Source organism: Typopeltis vanoorti, chromosome 20 (assembly GCF_054136105.1).
Source record: "Typopeltis vanoorti isolate ZY-2024b chromosome 20, IOZ_Tvanoo_1.0, whole genome shotgun sequence".
Classification (NCBI taxonomy): Eukaryota; Metazoa; Arthropoda; class Arachnida; order Uropygi; family Thelyphonidae; genus Typopeltis; species Typopeltis vanoorti.
In genome coordinates, this window is record NC_143568.1 from 109519632 (window position 1) to 109546598 (window position 26967).

The window sequence follows — 26967 nt, forward strand, 5'->3', positions numbered from 1 at the left end:
CCAGAGAGGCATGTGGTGAGGTTGTGTGCAAGGATAAAAAAATCAGAACTCCCTGGTGGATACAGGAAGTTAAAGAGGCAGTGAAGGAAAAGAAGAAAGCATATCAAAAGTTCCTGCAAATAAGTCAGCTTTTACTGTTACAGAATACAGAGACAAATGTAAGAAAGCTAAACAATGTATAAAACTAGCTAAACAAAAGTCATGGGAGGACTTTGTCAAGAATATAGAGAAAATAAATATCAAGATGGTGGCAAAATATTCTGGAGGTTTTTGAAGAAACTTAGGAATGGAGAAAAGAGTGCTGTAAAAGGAGTTAGCGATGATAAAGGTGACATGAAAACAGGAGAAAAAGATATCCTTGAAGTATGGGGTAATTACTTTGAAAAACTGCTAAATGAAACAAGCAGTGATGACAGCACAGTGATAAAAAAACACTGACCAGGCATGCAGTCAGGAATACATATCCATACTAGAAGTAGAAAAAGCCATCAAAGGCTTGAAATGTGGAAAGGCAGCAGGAGTAGATGATATTCGACCAGAAATGCTGAAGTATGGTGGTATAAAATTCTTACAGTGGCTGCACTGCATAGTTCAGAAAGCCTGGACAGAGGGACGAATTCCCAATGATTGGAGTAGAGCTCTCATAGTACCCATATATAAAAAGGGAAATAAAACTGAATGTGAGAATTACAGAGGTATTTCCCTACTGAGTGTTCCTGGCAAGATCTATGCAAGTATACTTGAGAAACGGTTGAGAAGAATTGTGGAAGAAAAGCTTGGTGAAGAACAAGCTGGATTCAGGCCAAACAGAGGCTGTGGATCGATCTTCACTTTACGACAAATAGTGGAGAAAGCACGGTAATATAACAAAGATCTGTATTTATGCTTTGTCGATTTGGAAAAGGCATATGATAAGGTGCCAAGAGAGATGCTATTCAATATGCTGCAGTTATATGGTGTCAATGGGGCATTATATCAAGCAATACTTTGTCTTTATTTGAGTTGTAAGTCAGCAGTTAGAATTGAAGGAAGTACAGGAAGATGGTTTAATGTTAAATCTGGTGTGAGACAAGGATGTACATTATCCCCTCTGTTATTCATTATCTATATGGATCACATTATGAAGATGAAGGAAAGTGGTATTAAACCTGATATCAAAATTGGAGATGTTAATGTCAGCTCGCTTTATGCGGATGATGTTATACTTCTAAATAAATCCGCTACAAGTCTGCAAGATTCTCTGACTAAATTGAATAGCTGTTGTAATAGATGTGGTATGAAGGTCAGCAATAAAAAGACAAAGACAATGAAAATAGGCAGAATCATTGAAAATGTCAACTGTGTTGTGAATGGAGAACCTGTGGAACAAGTAAAACATTTCAGCTACTTAGGCACGATTTTTACTGAAGATGGTAAATTAAATATAGAAATAGACAACAGAATAAGCAAAGCTGGTATGGTGGGAAGTCAATTGAATAAATTCATATGGAATAAGAGAGAAATTAGTAAGAACACTAAATTAGTATACAAGACAGTGTTCAAACTAGTTTTAACTTATGGATCTGAGAGCTGGGTCAGAAGTAAAACACTTGACCAAAGACTAGAGACCGCAGATATGAGAGTCCTGAGAAAGATTAGAGGCGTGAACAGATGGCATCAATGGCAATATCATATTAATAATGAGGATATTAGGAAAGAACTTGACATTGTCAGCATCCAGGAATGCATTAGCAGAGCTAATCTCAGGTGGTATGGTCACTTAAATAGAATGGGAGAGGAAAGATTAGCAAAACAAGCGTTCTCTGCCAGGTTGGCAGGAAAACGACCCAGAGGAAGACCAAGATATAGGTGGATTGATATGGTACAAAGTGCCTTAAACGATAGAAATATAAGATCTGATAATGTTGGAGTCTTGATAAGTAACAGACTGATTTGGAGGAAAATTGTAGATAGGAAGTTAGTAATGATGTAATTTTTTCATGTAGTACTGTAATATCCTGTACACCCCTTGAGTGTACATGTCAGGAATTTGATGATGATGATGATCATAAATTAAATCGAGCTTGATGTAATTTTTTTTTTTTTTCCACTAGAGGTCATGCCAATAGAATAGCATGTGAAATTCATTGTTTCTCTAGCTTACAGTTTGTAATGTAACGCAGCTTGTCTTGTATATTTGTGTATGCTCCAGATGATGATCTTGATATGAAGCGCGAAATGTCGGGATAATAAAAAGAGTTATTTTAGCACGGTTGTAGAATCCATAATTTCAAAAACGAATGCTGATCACCGTGTAACATTAAAAGAAAGGGAAAGGAAATGCATATTTCCTTTCAGAAGTGCATAATGTTTTGCATTTGCACAAATTCAATAAGCATGTATTCAACCTTTATATCTTTCTGGGCCTGGCTCTCATTGACAAGAGTGCAATGAAGGTCAAAACTGGTCTGGGTATTGACTCTCTTCCCTAATGCACAGCATTGTGCATGTCTGAAAGGAAGTGTGCACTTTTCATTATAGGATACTAAGTAATTGTTGTGAAGTCAATAGCATCTGTGTACAAGTAACCTGGTTGTGAAAATACTTCACATGCAAATTTTGTTTTCTTACATTCAGACAAAATATTAAACAAGAATATAATTTCTTGGCAGGTATGAGGTATGGCTATTAAATAACGAGACTGGTTGCAAAAATGTGGTTTATTATTACAATTGTACAAAGTAATTGTTATTCCCCTTCAACGTACTCCCTTCCTCTATCTATACACACCGTTGCACACAAATTTTCCATTGTTGAAAGCAGTGCTACAAGTCATCAGGTGTTATCTGTTTCATTAGCTCTGCTGTTTTCTCCTTTACCTCATCCACTAACTGAAAATGGGTGCCCTTCAATGCTGATATCAACTTTGGAAAAAGGTAAAAGTCACATGGAGCCAAGTCTAGGAAGGACGATGGATGGTCCAACACAGGGATCTTCTTATCATCCAGCTACTGCTTTACAGACAGTGCACTGTGGGCTGGAGCATTGTCCTGATGGAGAATCCAGACATTGTTCTTCCACAGATCAGGTCTCTTCTTTCTCACTTGTTCTCTCAGCTTATCCAGAACCTCAAGGTAATAATGTTGTTCAACTGTCTGACCCTCTGGTACCCATTCAACCATTACCATTGATATAAAAAAAAAAAAATAAATAAAAAAAAAAAACGATCAGCGTTGCCTTCAGTTTTGATTTGCTCATTCTTGATGACGTGGGAGTTTTCCAGTGCATTGATTGTCTCTTTGTTTCTGGATTATACTGGAAAATCCACATCTCATCACATGTGATGATCTTCTCCTGCAAGTCTGGCTCTGCTGTCAGCTGTTCCATGATGTCAGTGCAAATTTGTTTCCAGACGTCTTTCTGCTTCTGACCCAAGTTTTTGGGAACCATTTTGGTGCAAACTTTGTTTATGTTTAATTGCTCATGCAAAATTTGTCATACAGTCTCCTTATCAATGTGCACCATGTCTGCAATTGATTAAGCAATCATCTGATTACTTAATCGGCGATCGTTGCAGACAATTTCATTAATTTTTGCAATATTTTGTTTGGTTGCTTCCATGACAGGGTGACCTGGTCATTCGTCATCTTCAACGTTTTCTCAACCTTCAGCAAAGCCATTCAAACATTCACGCACGTGACATTACATTATCACCGTACACCCCCTGCAACAGTTTCAAACATTTGGTTGGTGATTTCTTCAATTTCACAAGGAATTTGAGATTAATGCACCGCTCGAGTTTAACATTGGATATTATTCTGGCAAAGCGACTTCACGTGTTTTTCTTTTATAACTGCCTACAGACTATGAGTAACAGTGAACAATGTTTATCTCAATCGCTTCTAGAACCTTCAAGTTCATTCACGGTGCAAGCGCATCCCAGTCCCCCCCCCCCCCTTCCCCCTATATACAAGTATATTAGTTTTGTATCACCATATTATTACAATATTTTGGAGTAAAGATAGTTTTGGCAAGTTTTTTACTTTGTTAGAAAGTATTTTATACTTAACAAGAATGCTGCATAGATAAAAGTATTATGATTAGTGTGTCACCTAATCATAAAGATATTTCACTTGAAAACTTTTGTTGGCTTGGAAAACGTACAAATAAAAACAAGAATATAATTTCTTGTCAGGCATAATATTTCCATCCCACTAGCTTTTTACAATCATCTCTATTCTAAAAGGTGGCTACTGTAAGAGAACTGCCAGTAGAGAATGATAGTAGAACCAAAGTAACCTAAAGTAATCCAGCAGAGTGAGGAAAGAGCTTTTTGGATCACTCAGATGGCTCTTAGAACACTAACATAGTTTTCTTGAACTCTGGTAACATATTTTTGAACAAACTGTCTGCATCAGATCAGAACTGATCTGGGTGGTGACCGACTTCAATGCTTGGCATTATATATTTCTGAAGAGAATAGACTGTGCATTATAGGAAACAAACAGCAACTTAATATGAATTCAGCTGGTCTTTATATACAAGTAGCATACACATAAAGATATCTGCCTGCCTGATTGATTGCTTGATTAGTGTATCATCTATGCAACAGTCTTCATGTTTGAATTCTGCCATAGACTTGGATGTTCATGATTGTCTTTAGTTGGGAGATTAATTTCATTGCCTATTGTTAATTATAAATTCACATGTATGCCACAGTAATTAACTTTTTAATAATATGTAAATATTTGTCTTAAGTATCATATCATCAGTACAGTTATAAACAACAATGGGAATTACATTCAAAAAAACACATTAGTGGCATGCTTACATTGGAATCCCTTGTTACGTCTTTTACTTTATTTTCTATACTTTCTCTATATTCTTTAGTTCTATCTCTTACTTGTACCAGGAGTTAGTTCCGGCAAATTTATTTAGTTTTAAACGACTGCGCCAGCTGGCGATTATTTCCTGATTCTTAGGTCTACTTTAATGACTATCTCTACAATAATACTTAGTAACGGGAACACGTGTATGCACTCGTGGCTCCTCCACTTTTCTTACACAAATGTTTCCCCCTTCACTTACACAGGTTCGAAATTTTAATAAGTGGTAAGTCAGTCGTTTAACAGAACACACAAACTTTGATCTAAAACAATGCATTTTAATACTACAAATTATAATATACATGAAATCAAGCAATGGAATTAATATACAAGAAATACATTTCTGCACACATGCAATGAGCTCATTCAATCTCTCTCTCTTACGTACCTCTTAAAATACAGGGTTATGCAATCATAACTCAGAAGCATTATTTAATCAATGATACTTCTATCATTATGTTAGTTCTGGCAATACTAAGTTATTCAAATTTATACATGATATTTTTGCTCAATCTTAATAATTACAAATCTTATGAGAGTTAATCTCCTTGCTATGAGATTTATGCAATTCCCAGGCTCAGTGTACAAAGTAGTACCTTCAATCAATGCATTTCATATAACACTTCGTTTCTTGAACTGTTCTATTAAAAGTTCACACATATACACTTTCATAAGTCTCAGCAGGAAGGTCCCGACAAGACGTTCAGTCCTAAAAGGATCTCCTAGTCGGGTCAAGCAAGGCTATGCTTAAGGTTTTCCCCTTTCTCTTTGTTCACACTGGTTTATACAGCACTTCTTAGCATATCGGATAAGAAATATTTGCCTTACCGGTTAATCTCTTTAGCGAAGTTGTCCCTTCGGATATGGCAAGGCTTCCTTGTCGTTTCCGCTGTCTTTCTTTACTCAAATCTTTCGAAGTGTTGAATCCTTCGAAGTAGTCACATTGGCGGTAACTCACCAATGACCCTGTCTGCTGGTTCCTTGTTGTACAGTTGGATAACTTGTATGTAACGGAACCCACTGCAACGTGGAGGGTCGCTGGAAACCGGCGACAAGCATCCTCAGCCTTCCCAGCCTTCTCACTGGCACACAGGAAAAATGCAGGAAACAAGAGTGTTTGAAGAGCACGCCACGCTTATATCATGGCAGCGAGCGCCCTTTCTCTGTGTCTGCATCACTCACTCAGCCGTCTTTGATTGGTCTCATACGGTCACGTTCTTTACTTGGCGGCCTTCTTGATAGAACTCTTACTGCAGGGGTTACCAGATGACGTCTTGGATTTTCTGTTGTGTCATGGCCTGATACATAATAATGAGGCCCCCCGCTGATTGGTTAACAACTCTGAAGTCACTTAACATAACTTTCCCCTGTATCAGGCATGATTTTTAACATGGCTTTTGAATTATCTTACAATAATATTATTGATTAAATTGTTATACTCTCAAATTACACTTTATTCATTGCTTCTATACCTTTGCTCTTGAGAGCTCAAGCATGTCTTTTTCCTAAGTGAGTAATTTCTCATGTTGTGGCTGAAACAAATGGCGGTCACAGAGTGGGCCAGTTATTTCCGACACAACACCCTATTTATACAGTAGCGTGTTTAAGAACTAAATTCTTTGGGCTGTAATTAAATTAAATTAAAACTGATAAATTTATTTTATACAGTTGGGGATAGCAATTTCCCAAACTTGGGATAGTGAGACAGTTGTTACAATTAAGATTGGGAAAGTGCTGTAAGGCTTAAGCACTTTCTTTATACAAATGTTCATGTTTATATATGGATTGCGGTATTAGCTTGATGTGTTGCCATTGGATCCTGTGGTTGGCATTTTCAACTACATGTTGTGCAAGGCCAGATTTATGACATTTGATAAAATGGATGTGGTCTTGATATTCAGAGATGCGTTTATTTACAGATCTTTCTGTTTGTGCATAGTAAAACAAGTTACAAGAACATGGCACTTTACGCCAGGCAGCATTAGTGGTGATAGTGCCTCTTTTGGAGAAGGTAACAAATTGTGAATTTGGTTTATTGGTAGCAGCAAGTTTGTATTTCTTTAAAATTTTTACAAACATTCAGAGATGCCTTTGATATATGGTATAGGAGTCCTGTGGGCTTCTTCTTGTCTAGGTTGCTGTTTTTGAAGGGTGGTTAATAATTTTATGAGTTGTTATTGGATTAAATCCATTTAGTGAGGCTATATCTTTAATAATTTCCAATTCTTGTTTTAAAGATTCTTCAGAGGAACAAAATTTGTGTGCTCTGGATACCAAAGATTTTATGATGCTTATTTTTGAGATGATGGAGAGCCGATGTATTGTGGATATAACCTGAAAAAGTTGGTTTTTGATAGACACAAATGGAACCATCTTAATTACATTGGATGTGTTCATTGGGGAAGGAAATACCTTGCAATGATTCCTTTTCTAATGTGAATTTGATGCGAGGATGTAGATTGTTTATATTCTTTAGAAATGATTAAAGTTCTTGTTCCGTGTGACTCCAGACTACAAAGACTTCATCAACATATCATATCCATATTGTTGGTTTTGGGTCAAGAGCGAAGATTCTTTCTTCTTAAGTGTTCAAGAAAAAAGTTGGCTAAATTAGGTGATAAGGATGAGCCCATTACTGTTCCTCTTGTTTATATATTTTATTTTTCCATGTTAAGTAACCTGATGTGATTGAAAATTTGAATAATTTCACAATATCAGATGGAAATTTTTGGGTTAACAATTTTATTGTCTCTTTGTGAGGGATATTGGTGAAAAATATGGTATCATAAAATCTTTGGTATCCAAAGCACACAATTTTTTTCTCCTCTGAAGAATCTTTAAAACAAGAATTGGAAATTATTAAAGATATAGCCTCACTAAATGGATTTAATCCAATAACAACTCAAAATATTATTAGCCACCCTCTACAACAGCAGCCCAGACAAGAAGAAGCCCATAGGACTCCTATACCATATATCAAAGGCATCTCTGAACGTTTGTCAAAAAAAAAAAAAAAAAAAAAAACTTGCTTCTACCTATAAACCAATATATACCAAATTCACAATTTGTTACTTTCTACAAAAGACAAAAAGACAAACTATCACCACTGATGTTACTTGGCATATATGAAGTGCCATGTTTAATATGTCTTACTATGGACATACAGGACGATCTGTTAATAAACACATCTCTGAACATCAAAACCACATCCGTCTTATCAAACTCACAAATCAGGCCTCGCACAACATGTAGTTGAAAGTGCCAACTACAGGATCCAATGGCAACACACCAAGCTACTAACTCAATCCATATATAAATATGAGCATTTGTATAAAGCGTTGTCAACTGGCAACCAAGAATAAAGAGAAAACCACAAAGACCACCTGCAAGATGGGAAGATCCACTAGTAAAATCTATGGATATAACATAGAAGAGAGAGGCTCAAGATCGGGATTGTTGGAGGTATCTTTGTGACCTGCACTCATGGAGAAATCCTGAGTGAAACACAGGTCCATCAAGATAATTTGTATACAGAAAGTGCTGAAGCCTTAGTTCTTAAACATGCTACTGTACAAATAGGGATTCCAATGTAAGCATGCCACTAATGTGTTTTTTTGAATGTAATTCCTATTGTTGTTTATAACTGTACTGATATTTATTGTACTGATATAGATGAAATATTTACATATTATTAAAAAGTTAATTACTGTGGCATACATGTGAATTTATAGTTATGAATACTCCACAGATTTCTCTATATAAGAAATTGCCTATTGTGAGACCAGCTTATTGAAGGTCTGACATGGCTAGAAAAAGATCCATGTTCTCTGGAGATGGGTTTCCAGACAATATAAGAAATAAATAAAAATATAACAGGCTTTCAAAAAAAACTATTTGTGAATGGAAGTCATAAAAAAAATTAATTTACACCATATTTGTTTGTTCAAAAGTTCAAAACTAGAATGTAATTTCTGTATAACATATATAATTTCAAGTATGACATATATATTGTATTTGTTAAATAGATAATAAATATTAGAACACCTTATTGTGGTATTTTCTGCTCTGTTTTAATTTGCAGTGTCTAGTTTTGGTCAAGCAGTTAGCATATTCTCTTTTTAACCAGCAGGTCATGGGTTCAAATTCCACAGTGGACATGTATGTTTGTGATTGTCTTTAGGTGAGAGATGAATTTCATCGGCTGGTGTTATACTGCCACACTGATTATTGGAGGTCTGGAGTGCCATGAAAAAAAGTTTCATGTTTGGTCTCTAGAACAGGGTTTCTAGACTAAGTAAAAAAATAAATAAAATTCTAAAAGTTAATTTAAAAAATTTTTTAAATATTAAAAAAAAATCTCTTATCCCACTCAAAATGCTAATATACTGTAGGTTTGCAATCTTTAAAATTTTTAAAATATTAAAAAAATCTTTTATTCCACTCACAGTACTAATGTACGGTAGGTTTACAATCTTTTGTAAGTGGGAATCACATAAAAAAAAAAAAATCATTCATGCAGCTTTGGTTAAGAAGACTTGCCAACTTTTTTTGAATGTTAGTTTGACTGGAGAAAACTGTATGTAGGTGGGAGAATTGACTTTATGCAGCTACTAAGCACTAATTACTTAACATAATGTAGTGCAGTGGACCCGAGGTTCGAGAGGGCCCAATCTGGTGAAAGCTGAGGTGTTGAACTGATTAATGCTAGTATGCATACTGCTCAACAGCTGTCTATGAAATTTCTATGGATAATCATCATGTCTGGACACAATTTCTCCTAATAAGTCATTGTAAGACCAATGAGGAATTAAAAAGAAAAGAAAGAAAGAAATCCAGAATCAAGGTGATACATAGAAGACTTGGTATAGTTCTATCTTCAAATATTTGCATTTGTTACTTGGTAGTAATCAATCTTTTTTCTATCAAAGAAAAAATACTACAGCTTTTTGATCATATTTAGCTGAATTATTTATTTGGTATAATGTATGAAGATTAAATAATCCAAACATTTCTAATTTGATTTTTCTCTTTTAGGATGACATTATCTTCATCAGATGCTGTTTTTAATTTTGAGCAACAAAGGCTAACTGCTGGAACTGAAAAATTGGTTATTCTCTTTGACAATAATGAAATATTTACATTTCATGTAAGGATTGATTTTAAAATTTACAAATTTTGTTATAAAAAATATAGCATCCATTTAAAGTTAACTCTCTGGCACAAAAAATTTAAATGTTCATATTTTTTCAATGTATTTCACACAATTTTTCACTGTATACTGGAAGGATTCCTTGGAATCTATTGTTTCTTGCTCATCAGATTGCACTTTTTCTCCCTCACTATGCTTGTCACTTTTCTGGCTTGTATTTTATATTCCTCATAAATCAGGTCATTGCATGCTATATTATAACTTACTTTTTCCCCACTGCTTGTCTAATTTATCCGTTCATCTGTTTCACTTTTTCCCTTATTTCCCTGACTCTTGTTATACAATGATATGTTGCCTTCATTAGATTGCCCTACTAATTACAAATTCTCATGCTATTCCAACATCTTTTCCATGATTATTTGCCTTGTAAAGTTTTACAAAGTTTCACATTGAAACCTTTTCCCTGACTGAACCCTTCCAAGTCAGTATCTAATGATCACGGTTGCTAATTGGTGGCAGTATTGAAATCTGATTCATAACTACATTCTGTGAATCTATCACTAAACGTAATGTTTTGAAAGCTCATATTACTTCCATCAAACCTCTATAAGGGATAACATTTCTTGAAGGAAGAAACCTCTAGGTGATAGGGCAAGCCCTTGTCATTTTTTTTTTTACTATTATTTCTTTCTTTTGCACTCTACTTTTCTTGAGTCTCTTTTTACTTTCCCATTCTCCATGCCACATCACTTGGATCTGGTGCCCTGTCACTGTTTGCCATGCATTGTTGATCAGTGAATATCCTGGTAGTTCCACTACTTTAGGGCAGTGGGATGTTCTGCATGATTCAGCCATCATCAGTGGACTTTAATAGGCTTGCCCATAAGTGTCACTAGCACTTCAGTAAGTCTCATTCCCTGTAATTTGGGGACAGGATTAAGGTCTCCTGTTGTGGTGGTATAGAACTAATGTTATCTTAATTGAAAACTAAAATAACTTTAAATTCTGGGAATCTCAGTAACTGTCCTGCCATGTAAAACATTAAATTATTCATGAGGAGTAGCATCAGAGTGTAAATTCCTCCACTCCAAACAAGGCAATATATTTCTGATTTAGAAATACATAGGATGAATCCTATATAGAGATAGTAACCTAGTATCCACTTAAATTATACTTGACAAGAAATGATATTATTGTTTTTATCTTTTACTTAAGAGTGAGCAAACAAAATTTTGTTCTTGAAACATCTCCACAACTAGACTATTTGTATGTAGACTATTACCTGCATATCAGATAGCATCAGTATCCCATAATACAAAGCACAGATTTCAGACTTGCAGGTTGCAATGCATTATGTGTCACTACTATGACCAATTTCAACATTTACTGAGGTTTTATCACTGGGAGCTAGACCCATGGATATACTAAGAGCTAAATCAATGTAGGAATCATATTTTCCACTACTAGCAAAATGCATAGATGAATCATCCTCACTTCTAACTTGCAAAACCTCCAACATCTATTGAGGCATAGATGCCTTAACTGCCCAGTAAAATTATATTCATTATGTAGAATTATGGAGACTAACTATTGTGCTAGAGTACTTCTTTTAATTAGAATCAAATAACAATACACGTTTTGACCTTTATATCAAGGTCATTATTCTGATACACACACGTTGGAACACAAACTGCATCCGTATACACTACATTGAGCTGCAGCATAACTGCTCTGGTCAGCCATTGACCCTAGCAAAATTCTGTTGAGATGGGGGGGGGGATTGGGGGGGGGAAAGAATGATTAAATATTTAAATATATTGCATATCAGTGAAACTACATCAGCCACTGGTTTGGGCTTAATTGCCTATGGCTCTGTTATTTTTAAGTTCTGCTCTTGAAAACATCTGTACTGTCCATATCTTTAGAACTTTTAAGCCATCATTCTTGCTAAGATTGGGTTGATAGATTAGCATCTTGCAGCCTTCCTTGAATTTATGTATGTATCAGATTTTATTATGATGTAAGGACTGGGTGCCTTTCCTGTCATTTCTGTGCATTTTTCAAGTGTATGATCAGAAAGGTCTGCTTTTAAGTGATGAAGAAACTTAAAATGCCATTTGTGTTCTTTTCATTTTGAGATTGTGCATCCTGTTCATCTATGTAAGGTTAATTACATGTGCATTAGGTTTGGTATACACCTAGATGGGCAAGAGAAGCAGGGGAGGGGATCCTTAGAGGAATTGGATACATTTTTTAATTGTTTGGGTGATTTAAATGTAGCCTTCATGTTTTGAATTTTGCAGTAGTTTGTTTATTTTTTCTGATATTCTCCAAATATCAAGGAATGGTTATGGCTGTTTGTAGACTAGTGCAAAAAATACAACATGGAGGCCACATCAAAATTAAAAAGTTAAAGGTTACTAGAGCTAGCGTAGGGAAGAGGAATAAAACTTTTGACTTTCTGGAAATAGAAAAAAAAGTGAATTAGGAGGCAAATGGTTTGCTTTCTTTCTTGGATTTAAAGCTAACTAATGAGTTAAGAGCATCTAGAAAATTTTAAATTATTGCCACATTCAGAAAACTGACTTATATTGATAGATAGCCCTGTGCTTCTCTACACTGCTACAAACGAAAAATTGAACATTATCTTGACACTTCAACACTGGGAGCAAGAGCCTACTGTTGTATTAATGAAGAGGAAGAGTTAGCCAAAGAAGTTCATTCACTATTTATTTATTTATCGTATAATGGTAAAATAAAGTAAAATACATAATACACCAATGTAACAGATGTATGACAATTGAAAGTCACATAAAAGAAAGTTTTTCAAGCCAGATTATAGCTTCCATCGTAACATTATGTATATCTTATATAGTGCCCTCAAAAGCATATATCGGGGAGTCCAGTAAAATTGGTCAGTAGTTTGAGAATGATAACCATAGTCACGACAGGAGAGTCAGTTCATTTCCATTTACGAGGGTGGTCTGAAAATTTCTCTGCCTTGACCATAGATGACAACACTATCAGCAACACTATCAGTTTTATTCATGTGAAATTGGAAGTCATTCTATCAATTAGTTTGTTTTATACAGACTTTTGTCTGTATAAAACAAACATATAAAGACAACACTTTTTTGTCTGAAGCAAAAGTGTTGTCTGTATCCCTTGAAATGGATAAAATTGAATCGTGGGGTTATAAAATTCTTTGTAAAACAAGGTTTAATGGCAAAAGAAATTCATTTGAAGTTCATAAAAGCTTATGGGCACTCTTCTTCTTCATTTTCAACAATTAAGAAATTGGCTGCCAAGTATAAACATGGCCGTACCAGCCTTGAAGATGATCCACGTGAAGGATGTAAAAGTCCTTTCTTTTAGTGTTGTATGGTGATCAGCATTCATTTTGGAAATTATGAACTTTACAACCGTGTTATAAATAACTCTTTTTAATTTCCCAACGTTTCGACCTTCATATGAAGGTCATCATCTGGAGTATATACAAGGACAAACTGAGTTACATTTCACACAGTAAGCTAAAGAAACAATGATTTGATCACCGGTTATTCTACTGGCATGACCACTAGGAAAAAAAAAAAAAATACAGATTAAATTAAAAATTAATTAAATATTTAGGAACTACATCAAAGCTAAATTCTATTTAAGATAGCATGGGAGGAAACATTCTTTCATATTGATAATTTTCTTAAAGTAACAATGATGTCCTATATTAGATTTAAGATTCTGGATTATCTACAGTCCTGTTTATAGTTAGATTCCGTGGGTAGATTATGTGCCTTCCATATGCTTTGGATTGTTAGACCCCAAAACCAGGTACAAAATGTAAAATCTGAACTTTCAAGTTACTTGAACGCAGATATTTGGATTATCCTTGAAAAGATTACGGACAACGTGGCGAACCATATCCTTCAAACTAAGAAAGAAAATCTGATATCCAAATTTCATGGACTAAAAGATTGACAAAACCAATGGACATATTTGAATTTCCTGCAGTGAACATTAACAATCAACCAGAAGCAAGAAACAACAGGAGCCACCAATCACCTGCAGGTAACAGTAACGTAGCTAACCATCCAACCACCCCTTAAACAAAGATGAATTCTTGCTACTCAGCAAAGGTCTAAATTTTTCAATAGCACCTAGATCAATGAACAATCTGGATTTTAAACCCAAACCAAAAATTTGGCTGCGATATGTCAATGACGTCTTTGCTGTCTGGGGTAATTCTGAACAAGAACTACAACTGTTTCTAGATAAAATAAACCTTCTTCATTCTCGCATCAAATTTACACTAGAAAAAGAATCTCTACAGGGTATCTCCTTTCTGGATTTACACATCCAAAGAAAAGAAGATAGTTCCATCTCCACTTCTGTCTATCATAAGCCGACATTTTCAGGTCACTATATTCACAATTCTTCTGCTCATCATCCATCTCAAAAATTTGGCATCATTAAATTATTAGTAATTAGAGCACACAGATTCTGCTCCTCTGAAGAATCTCTAAACCAAGAATTGGAAATAATCAAAAATACAGCCATACTAAATGGATACAATCTTAAAACAACTCAAAAAATCATCAGTCACTTCCTAACACATCAACCTAGACAAGAACAAGCCCATAGGATTCCCATACCTTATGGCAAAGACATCTCCAAACGTCTTTCAAAAATTATGAAGAAATACAAACTTGCTACCACCTATAACCCAATCAACCAGATATATAGCTTGTTACTTTTTCCTAAAGACATACTCACTTCTGATGCTACCTGGTGTGTACGAGGTTCCATGCTCCTGTAAATCGGCTTACTATGGACAGACAGGTGGATCTGTTCATAAATGCATTTCGGAACATCAAGATCATATCCGTCTCAGCAAACCACAGAAATCTGGCCTCGTGCAACACAGAGTTGAAAATCCAAACCTTAGGATCCATTGGAAAAAGACAAAACTTCTACATAGATTTTTATATAAACGTGAACGTTTATATAACGCCAAAGATTGTTGGGATCACTGAGACATGGTTGACAAAAGAGGATATAATAACAGGAATAGAAGTAGCAGGGTACAGCATTTTTTGGCAGGATAGGAGGGGAAAGCGTGGTGGTGGAGTACTGCTTATGTCCTCTAAGAGTGGAGGCTTTGGAAGGCAGTGACACTAATAATTTTGAAAACATATGGTGTGAGGTAGAGGTGAGCAAGACAGGATATTTAGTGGCGTGTTGCTACAGACCAAGGAGCACAGAGAGTGGAGACCAGGAGATGTTTAGGCAGTTGAGCTTAGCAAGTGCAAGAAGAATGATTGTTATGGGAGATTTTAACTACAGCAGTATAAATTGGGGAGAGGAAGATGCATGTAGCAATAAGGGAATGGAATTTCTAGAGTTGTTGAGGGAAAATGTCTTAGGCAACATAGAAGTATTTTGGATTTGGTCATAGCATCAGAAAAATTGATAATAACTGAGAAGACATCTCTCCCACCAGTTGGAGAGAGTGACCATATCGTTTTGACTTGGAAGATGAATAGACATGCAAGAGTATCAAAGAGATGGGAACGTATGTGGAATTATAAGTCAGGTGATTATAATAGTCTTAGACGAGTTAAGTTAATATAGCTTAACTTGCTTGCTCACAGCAGATAAAAAATGCACTCGCATGAAAATCTCTGAACAGTGCTTGGAGCATTTTCATTAGAATAAAACTGATTTTGTGCATCGATTTATTACTATGGTTGAGACTTGGATTCATCGTTACACACCAGAATCCAAACAGCAGTCAAAACAGTGGACAGAAGCCGGTTGTTCAGCACAAAGAAGACAAAGTTGGTTCCATCAACAGGAAAGGTCATGGCACTGGTGTTTTGGGATGCTAAAGGCATTTTGTTTATTAATTATCTTGAAAAGGGTAAAACAATAACTAGGGAATATTATTCTGATCTTTTAACCAGTCTAGATGAAAACATTCATGAGAAAAGACCCATTTTGCAGAAGAAACAAAATCATCTTTCATCAGGACAGTGCACCTGCCCAAAAGTTATTTTGGCAATGGGAAAATTAAGGGCTCTGCAGCACTATGAGTTGTTGGAACATCCATCCTATTCCCCTGATTTGGCTCCCTCTGTCTTCTATCTCTTCCCTAAACTAAAACTCTTCCTCGCTGGTCAGCTTTTCTTCGAATCAAGAGTGATTGCAGCTGTAGAGGGGTATTTTGTAGATCTTACTGAGAATCACTACAGGGATGGGATAATGGTGCTGAGCATCCCTGGAATAAATGCATTAGTCTTAAGGGAGATTATCTTGAAAAATAAAAATAATTTTGAAATTATAAATTCGTTTTTTTCATTGTTAGGCCGAGAACTTTTCAGACCACCCTCATATGTAGATTGTATTTACACCTACCATGACCTGCTCTAATGTGGCTTAAGGTTGTCGAAATATGACATGGTAGTGCAGATCTTGATAGTTTAGGTGTATGGTCCAATATAGCTTATCTGGGATTGTTATAGTGTTGGAGCCATTCATCTCTCCGTATATCAGTCAAGTTGAAAGATTCACCTATTAATTACTTTGCTGTTCTCCAACTAGAATTTCTTGATTTTAGTTTACTTGTAGGGGGATTTTGTATGTCTTTGTGGATTAGGGTAACATTATTGGTTAAATTTATCCATAGTTTAGCAAGAGCTGCTTTCTGCATAAGTTAAGAGGTGCAGTGCTACTGATGGCAGAGCCAATAATTTAGTGTAGATCTTATAATTCCTGTTATTATTGTCATTGTTTGGTTTAGTTGAATGTCCACCTTAGAAGTAAGAACACTGTTGAGCCATACTGGGGAGCAGTACTCCAGTTGAATAAACCAAGGCCAAATCTGATAGATGTAAGGCTTCAGCATCTGCATCCCAAGTTGAACCAGCTGGCTTCTGAATTATGTTATTACGAGTTTTTATTTTCCGAGTTACTTTCACTAGGTGTTCTTTAAAGATGAGTGTTCTATTGTTAAACATTCTGTATTTCTATTAGGTATTTCTACTACCCTGCTTTGTCTTTGTGTTCTTTACTTAAAATGTCATGATATGTTGTTAATGGTTGACTGCCTTGACTCTCGACTGCTGCCATTTATTTATTTCTACTATATCCTGTGTTCTCTCACTCTATAGTCTAACAAATTTGTTTTTCGAAGTGCCAGTTAGGCCATATATTGAGTGCAAGATTATAAGATTTTTTTAACTAAAGACAAAGCAGATATTGTTTTTTCTTTGCTTATGTTAATCTTTATCTTTAATTAGTCATGGTTTGATTATTGAACACTTAAACTTAATCTTATGCAGGATTGAAATTTTTGAGATAGTGCATTGACAGAATCAGTCAGTTGTTCAGAAACGATTTAATTAAATCTAAAGGATTATTTACACAGTCTGATCTACATTAATATACAATTGCAGTACAATTCCTTGTTAATTTCAATTCTTGCCTTGAAGTGAAATCACAATCTACAATATCCTGCTAGTCATACAAACACATACTGAAAATAAAGTATACCTTGAGTAAGCTTAAATCAATATTAATTTACATTATCTAGTAGAGTTCTCTTCTTGTTCTTACAATAATTAATTATACACAGTTGAGATTAAGACACGCCATGAGTGAGCTTATTTCAGCTGTTAACTTACACGATCTTACTGTACCCATAAGCAGATACGCTTGATGTATATTCTTGCTCGGAAATATCACATATATAATATGTGATATTATAGAGAGAATGAATCAGATCGAGAGGGGAATGATGTGAAAGAGCAGGAGAGTAAGACAGGAGAGATTGAAGAAGTGGATATGAATGGGGAAGTGAGTGGTATGAGTATAGAAAATGAGAGAATGGGTGTGCAAGAGGAGCAGGGAAACGGGGAGGCTCAGGGTGGACGTACACAGCATGAGAAAGGTGGATGCTCCAAGAGGAGGTGAGAGCATGTGTAGGCAGGAAAGAAATGGGATGACCAGGGATCAAGAGGAAACAGATGGAATTGAAAAGGGTTCTAAAACGAAGCAGCAGAAATGGAAATGGCCCCAGTCCAGCATGGAGAGATCACATCGAGTGAGTGGTATCAGTGGAACTAGCTGTAGATCCAGAAATGAGCTGTTGTGTTTGTATACAAATGCTAGAAGTATAAGAAACAAGGCGGATGAAATGGTTTCACTAATTGCGTCTGTTCACCCAAAGATTGTCTAAATAAGTGAAACATGGTTAGATGAGGACGACATCCTGACAGGAATAGAGATGGAAAGGTATGATATGTTTCGTGAGGATAGAAGGGGTAAAAAGGGAGGGGGAGTGCTATTGATAATAGAGAAAGAGTTATGTCCATACAAGGTAGAGATGCAAGACGGAAATAGGGCCAGTGGTTTTGAGGCAGTATGGTGTGAGATAGAGGTGAATAGAATCAAATACTTGGTGGGATGTTGTTATAGACCTGGTGATAGTAAAATGTATAGTCAAATTAGCCAAGCAAATAAGAAAAGGGTGATCATTATGGGTGATTTTAATTATGGCAATATAGACTGGAATGAAGAGATAGCAACTGGAAGTAAAGAAAATGAGTTTCTTGAGTTTTTGAGGGATAACTACCTCAGACAGTATGTAACAGACGGGCACACGAGGATTAAGGGTCTTGGATTTGGTCATCTCATCAGAGGATGTAATTATAAATGAGGCGTCAAATCATCCACCAATTGGTGAAAGTGACCATGAGGTGATTACCTGGGTGGTTGCCAGCAGTTCAAGGATCCCTGTGAGAAAAGGGTATATGTGGAACTACAAGGGGGGGGGGGGGGATTATGAAGAGCTCAGGAGACAGCTTACGGGTGTAGCATGGAATGAGGAGTTAGTTGGAAAACAGATCAATGCAGCTTGAGGGATTTTCAAAAACTATCTAGTAGATGCAATGTCTAAATGTATTCCAAGGGTGAGAAGGTTAAATAAGGTAGGTGTGAGATGGATGAATAAAGAGATTAAGCATGCAATACAGAAAAAAAGGGCATTGCGGAGGCAGCATAAGAGAAGTGGAAGTAACCAATTTCATGAGGTCTACAAAGACCAGGCAAGGAGGGTGACTTGGTTGGTGAGAGTAGCTAAAGAGAGGTATGAACAGCAGTTAGCTAATGAAGCCAAAAAGAATCCTAGGGAGTTCTTACGATATGTAGCCAGAAAAAGAAAGAATGATTATGGAAGGATGACATTGATTGGAGGAAATGATATAAAGACAGCTGTTGCAAAATGTGTGTGGTGGAGATACTTAATGAGCAGTTCATAAAGATCTTTCAATCTTGTGAGTGTGACTTCATGTAGAGATTGAGAGCAGTTGATGATGCAGAGGAGAGACTGACTGTAAGTGAGCAAGAGGTGTATGGGGACATGAGTAAACTAAATGTTAATAAGGCTGTGGGACTTGATGATATATCACCATGTATTCTGAAGGAATGTGCCAGGGAGTTGACACCTGCCTTGACATATTTTTTTAATACAAATCTTGCACTTGGTCAAGTTCCTAAGGAGGGCAAGATTGTGCCACTTCATAAAGGAGATGATCGAACTCAAGCATCAAACTATAGGCCTATCTCTGTGTCAGGTGTTGTGGTTAAGTTGTTGGAGAAGCTTGTGAGAACTAGGATCCAGAGTTGGATTGACAACAATGGTATAATCTTTGATGGGCAGCATGGATTTGCTAAAGGGAGGTCATGTTTTAGTAATCTGCTTACTTATTACAATAAAGTGACTGCTTCCTTGGACAGAGGAGAAGGATACACAGTAATATACTTGGATTTCGCAAAAGCTTTTGATAAGAGTACCTCATGATAGTTGACAGTCAAACTAGAGCAGATGGGATCCAATGCATTAATCTAATCTAGCAAACTAGATTAGATTAGTGCATTGGATTGGAGACTGGCTATCTGATAGGTATCAACAAGTTGTGTATGAGGGTGCGATATCCAGGAAAAAGAAAGTCACTAGTGGAGTGCCTCAGGGGTCTGTTTTAGGGCCATTACTATTTAACTTGTATATTAATGATATTGGCGAAGATTTGGATGGAGATATTCAGTTGTTTGCAGATGATGCAAAGTTGGGACGAACCATAAAGAGTAGTGAAGATGTTGTGGTCTCGCAAGAAGACTTGAATAAATTGAGTGATTGGGTAAGCAAATGGGGATGTGAGTTCAATGTTGCAAAATGTAAGGTTTTAAAATTCTGGTTTTAAAATATGGAAAACAAAGATGGGATGCAGAATTTATGCTTGGTGAGAATATATTGTTGGAGGTAGAGGAAATAAGAGATCTGGAGGTGATAGTGGATAAGGATCTAAAATTTAGGGGACACATCGCCAAAATTGTGAAGACAACACAAAGACTTCTGGGAATGATGCAGAGGACACTGACGTGTAGAAGTAGGGAGATTCTTGTTTCATTGTATAAGGCTTTGATTAGGCCACACACATGAACTATTTTGCCCAGATTTGGTCACCGGGTTTTCAGGATGAAGAGATGTTGGAAAGGATTCAAAGGCGACTGACTAAGGTAGTTTCTGACCTCTGGAATATTGAGTATGAGGAAAGATTGAGAAGATGTAATTTGCAGAGTCTGGTGGAGAGAAGGAAGAAGGGAGATATGATAGGGACCTACAAGTTGGTAAGGGGTTGTTATAAGATCAATGGTGAAGAAGTTCTACAGAGAATAGTGGGAGATCAGGGGAGAACCAGAGGTCACCCCTGGAAACTGTATAAAGAGGGTGAGTATTGGAGCGAGAGGCAGGTTTTTTTCATGCAGAGTTGTGAATGATTGGAATGCCTTGCCTGAGATTGTGGTGTCTGCAAGGAGTTTGAGTGTGTTTAAGACATGTATGATGAGATGTGTGTGTGATAAAAGGACCTGATGACCTTCCAGATGAGTCTTTGACTCCATGAGGTCTTAGGTAATAATAATAATAATAATAACAAGTACTTATGATTCTCGTTCAGCACTTCCTTTTACAAGAATCTTTTGTTCACATAAAAGTGCTCCTTTTTGTCTTTCTTTCATTCTGGCTCATTCTTGATCCTTCTGCCAAACTTCTTCTTTGTCAAAATCATCAATTATTCTATGCTCTCTATGATTCTTAACATGATGGCAACGTGCATCTCTTTCCTAGAGAGATGTTCCGACAGTTGATATAATACTTCTCATGGCAGTGGATCCAAGTAAGAGAAGTTTGAGAAATCTAAGACCTACAACGCTTCTCTTTTGACTACCGACAATGGACTTCACGTGACAGCGGACCCAGGTAAGAAGATTGAAAAACCTACAACAAAATCCTTCTTGACGTTTCACCTTATAAAGGCCCAGACTTCCACTGTATGCATGCATGCATCTCTTGAAACTTCCATTATGTTCAGATGTCAATACATGACATCCAAACATAATGGAAGTGCAATCTCCCTAGAAAAACATGTAAAAATGATCATCATAAGTTACTTATCATGAGAGATTTTACACTATTTAGGATAACACCTAAATATTTAGGTGTTCTATTAAAGTTCAGTAATGTATCTCTGAAGAAGAAAGTAGGTTTGAAATTAGCCTGATGGTTATTAATATGGAAGGTAGACACTTCAGTTTTTGATAGGTTTGGGTTTAGATGCCGCTGTTTGAATTAAGAGTTCAGAATTTTCAAATCATATGTAATTATTTTTTTTAGCTTTGTCTGCATTCAAGGTTATCTGCATAAGCAAATTTCCTTGAACTAGTTTGAGGAAGATCATGGAGATAGTACAGAACTTTGAGGGAGTCTATCATTAAGCTTTTATGGTCAACTCTGAATTACCTGCAAATACCTGTATCCGTCTGATATTAAGCATATCGTTCAATAAGTTGGCAAATTTTCTACATGGAATCATCTTCAGAAATTTAAATATGAGGCCCTTTCTTCATACTGTGTCATATCCTGATGTTATTGAACGTAGCAGTAGATTTCAGATGCCTCTCAAAACCATTCTCAATCATTGATGTAAGAGCCAGTGCTTGTTCACAACATCCTCTTCTTGGTCTAAAACCTGCTTGCTCAAGAGATATCAGGTTGTTTATAATGAGAAATATTATGTTGTATATAATCCTTTCCATAAGTTTAAGTCATAAGAGCTATGGGTTGGTAGCTAGCTCCGAATAATGGGTCTTTGCCTGGTTTTAGAATGGTTATTATTTTTATTCTTTTAAAGAGAGAGGGAAGACTTTCTGAAACCAAGATGTTATTATATAGGTTAGTTGATCATTTTATGACATTCTTGTCACAGTTTTTAAGAAATTCTGGAAAAATTCCATCTTGTCCAACAGCTTTGCTATTTTTAAATATTTTGATAGCCTCATTTACCACTTCAATGGTAAACAGTCTGGAAAGGATAGGGTTTGGTTTTAAGGATGTCTTCAATTTCAATAGTTGTGTGTTGATGTCTTTTACAGACTGGCAATTATAAGGGTGTGATGAGCAAATCATACCCTTATGATTTGTTAACTGACATCTTCCTACAAAATGGCTATAATAAATGCACCATTTCTACACTTATTACTACCCAATGACCTCAACTCTCAATCCTTGCTTTCTCTTCTCTATATTGACTCTATTTCAATAAAACTATCCAAAATCCTTAGAGAATACAAAATTAAAACTATTTATTTCTTTCATCCAGATCCAGTCACTACTTTAACTCATTAAATTTAGACGCAATCCAGAAGTTTATTGCCTGTGGTATTGCTGCAAGATCTAATACTATAGACAGATGAAGATTAAACAGTGCATCAATACCAGAGAATTGAGGCCACAGCTTTGTCATCACATGTTGCCTCAACAGAAAGAAAGAGACCCATAAAATGCAGTGCTTCAGACATTTTGCACTGCTATTATGACAAGATCATGGCTGTAGAACCATGTGTGTTCACGGGGCTGATTTGCCTGTTTTGAAGGACAAAAAAAAACCGAGATTCTGGGTGAAAACAAAGGCATCAACGTATTCAACAGTAGCTACATGCTCACATATAATTTGAAATATATGAATCCAATGTTTATTGTCACCACATTAATTTTTACTGTTTGTAAGTTTGCCTTTTATTATTTCTTCCAGACATGAAAAAATCCCGATGTAACTAGTCTTAATTTTAATAGTTAACTAGAAGCTATTTTGTTTTTACCTTATTCTGGTCATAGTCACATGACTGTCTATACATCCACGTACTGGCAAAGTTTATAGTCTAATGCATGTATATTAGCCAAAACACTACAGAACAATTCTTATATACAAAGTTTTTTATGGCAATTTTGTATAATGACACCATTCCTTATTACTACAGTCATATCATAGATATGAGATTTAAGATAATAATGATTCTCTCCAAGAATGGAAATTATTGATATTTGCTATTTATGATCTCTATTTCAATATTTGTTTCCACCATCCCATTCATATGTCATCTCCTATCTCGGAGATTGACTACCATGTTGTAACTCATGGTTAACTACAGGTGTAACGACATGTGGTGAGGACCCAATCTCTTCCATATATTGTTAAGTATTCTTGGCTGTAGATCCATGTATGTTCATGGGACCAGTTTGCCTGTTTTGAGGGATGAAAAATCTGAGTTTCCGGGTGATAGATCCATCAAAAGAGACCAGATAATCGTTCCTCACATAATAAACGGAGATCAAACACAGGTCTCTCTGACCAAAGGGCTTCATCTGTATTTGTTTTCATCTTTATTGACTGAGCTCCACAAGCTCTAATTTTTGTTTCATTAGGGCTATTTTAATAAGGATAATATTTCTGGAAAATTTTCCATGTTACTCCTCTAAATAAATATTAATTTTTATGGCTATTTTGCCCATTTTTGTTTAGGAGTACCCCTTTTATGATGCCATTAGCTCTTTACTTAATTTTTAGATCGTTACTAATGTTTTAAAGATATAAGTATATGAAGAATATAAGGAAGGAATAATTTTGGACATACCTTTAGTAGGATGTTCCTGGTTGTCATCTTATTGAGCGGCATCCGGTGTATGGCGATATTACTGAAATATGACTGAACGGAAGGGGGAAGAAATGTGGAGATAGAGAGATGTTGGTGAATTGCGAGTAAGACACAAGGTATGTGAAATTTAAAACTTGGGTTTTAAGGGTGGGCAGTGAATTCTTTGGAAAGAAGGCAAAAGGGAAAAAAAATAGGGGAAAGGAGAAAGATAGAATATGATGAAACAATATCAGGGATGGAAGTAACAGTGTGAGCTATTTCGACTGTGTATTGTCTTTCGGGGCTCGTTGGAAAAGTGGAGGCTATGTCATGTCTGCTTGGTGTTTTTGTCTTGGGTGTATCTGTATTGTTTTCTGTTGGTCAGAGTCGTGACCTAATTTTTATGTTTTGGAGCTTCCAACTCTCAGAGATTATATAGGGACGGTGAACGTTTATTGAGTTTTTGTCGCATTTTATGGCTATTGTTTCAATATTCTAAGCATTGCTGTTTCCCTGTATGTCTACTATTACGGCTTTGTCAGTTTGTGGGGTATGTTTCTGTTCAAGAGCATGGACTGCTATTTCTGTTTTTCCTGTATTTTGTATTCTGGTTTTCTTTTGGTTATTATGTTTCTTATTGCTTAGATGTTCTGGAATTGGTATGTTGCAGTCACAGAAGTGTTCCTGTAGTCTTACCCATAAAGATCTGATCATGGAACCTGTGTAGGGTGATGTCACAGTCTTGTTGGCAAGGAAATTTGTATACCACATTGTGGTATTCTAGTATTCCTTTGTATGTGTGAGATTTTGTAGGTTTTAGAAGTGTTGCCAATTTTTGCTTCGAGGCAAACACTAATTTATAGTTTGTGTGTTTAAAAAACATTAAAATTGAAGCTTGGGCTTTGAGCAGTCCAAAGTTTGTCAAATGAGTAAGAGAATTGAAATGTATACTTATCTTCAGCAAAACTATGAATAATACAGGTTTTTGGTCAGTGAGAGACTATCTGTTTGTTAACCGAAGGAGAGGAGATGACACACTTACTTCAGTGTTTAAGTCCAAATAGAGGCAGGTATTCACTATAATACACAGTAGAGAAAACTGGCTATCCAGTTGCAAAGAGTAGAAGCTAAACTAAAGGATGGCAGTTTTTTTGCACAGGTCTTCATGCCATGTCCCCAATAAACTGATCTGTAAATGCCATGGTTAACTGCACAAGCTCCAAACCTTTCCATGGCATGTGTCCAGAGGTAGTTTATGTCGGCTAGGATATCCAGTAGTTAATCTGCAGTAGAGGAATCCATGCTACTCCATTGTAGATTCTGCTACTCCAGATTAACTAGTAGATCTCCAAATTGCAAAGAAATTGATTCTTAAATCCGTTGTTTTGTAAAGGTGAGGGAGTGGGTCAGTTGTAGGCTTCAGTGAGGCTGTGAGAATGAGAGTTGTGTTAACTGTTTTTTGGTATGCTGAAATTTTCTCTTCAACTGCTTTGGCACATCTTATTAAACCATGGCTCAGATAAAGAGATGGAATTTTGAATAGAGCAGGAAATTAAAGCCTTTTTTCCAGAAAGGATAATTTCATTATGCCTGAGTAATTTATTAGATCAGGAGAGTGATGTAGTAGTCTGACTATGGAAAGGAAGAATAGAATCCTGGAATTCATCCAGTTTGGTACTATTATAGTGCGAAATGGGATGAATTCCATAGTAAAAGGGTGAATTCCAGGATGAAATGAAGTCTTCTGAATTACTGACCCATGCTGTGTATTTGGAAGGAAAACTGGTTAAGAAAAGATCAAGAGTATTGGGAGAGTGGAGAGCATTATCTGATATTCTGGTTGACAGATAGAAAATTTCCATTAAATAACTGCTTATAGCAAATACTTCCACATCTCTTCCATAGAAATATGATCACATTGTAAACAACTTTAAAAATAATTTGATAAATTCTAATGGAAATCCTAAATACCAAATGTCTTTATATTTCATTCAGTTAATGTTGAGTTATTGCCATCAGTTAGAATAATTTTGCTTAGGTTGCGATAAAAATTAACCCTTTCAAATTATAATTTATATCGTAACTTTCAAATCTTATTAATTTGCACTTCACCCAAGCAGAGATGCTGCAATACATTGCATATTTCTGTAGTGCATTTGCAACAGTGTCACATTTACTTTTTGGTAGGAAAGACTTTAGTTCCTCTCTCACCTAGGATACAAGGAACCTACTTAAATTCATTTCAGCTGAAGGTGAATTAACTTATCTTATACAGAAGTAACCAAGATGACACAAACTCAACAATTTTTCCTTTTCACAAAGCAGCAAATCAGTCTTAGCAGCCTACATATGAGACGATGAAAAAAAGTCACTTTTCAGTACTATGTTTTCAGGGCCTTGAATCCGTCTTCATTTCATAGTCTGTTTACACTGAATTACTCTAGTTTTTATACAGAATTAACTCCATGTATAGCTGCTTTAAGTTCACTGTTGAACTAGATGCAAACCACTTTTTCTTAGACACATGAATAATACTTATCTTCTTTGAGTGCCATCTCCTATCAGAGGTCGGCGACCACCTTGGCAAATTTTGAATAATTCTCAGCCACTCTGAGCAATCTCTCAGAGTTCATGCCAGTTCACTGTCTGATGTCTGCCAGCCAAGATTTTCTTTGTTTTCCTCATGCCTACTGGAAATCCACATTTGAAGGTCAGCATATCTTTATCCAGAATCAAACACAAAAGTTAATCAAATCCTTAAATAAAAAAAAAATATTAAAAAAAAGCCACTTCATAGAAGTCAGTTGAAATATTATCTCTTTGTGGATATTTTTAATGGTTCAGAGAGTCATTTTATTAAAATTTTGAGAAGTTGGTTTTGATAGATGTTAAGGATTGTTCGTTGATTCTTTTTCACTGTAATAGTTT

At 35.9% G+C, this 26967-nt stretch overlaps 1 protein-coding gene across 1 annotated transcript in view; it reads left to right on the forward strand.

Moving 5' to 3' along the window:
* Nucleotides 1-26967, forward strand: part of hob (bridge-like lipid transfer protein family member hobbit) — an 844941-nt gene that overhangs the window by 317838 nt on the left and 500136 nt on the right. The window contains exon 20 of the mRNA XM_090409957.1: nt 9900-10011. Coding sequence (XP_090266083.1) covers nt 9900-10011 — 112 coding nt within the window. The remainder of the gene's footprint in view (nt 1-9899; nt 10012-26967) is intronic.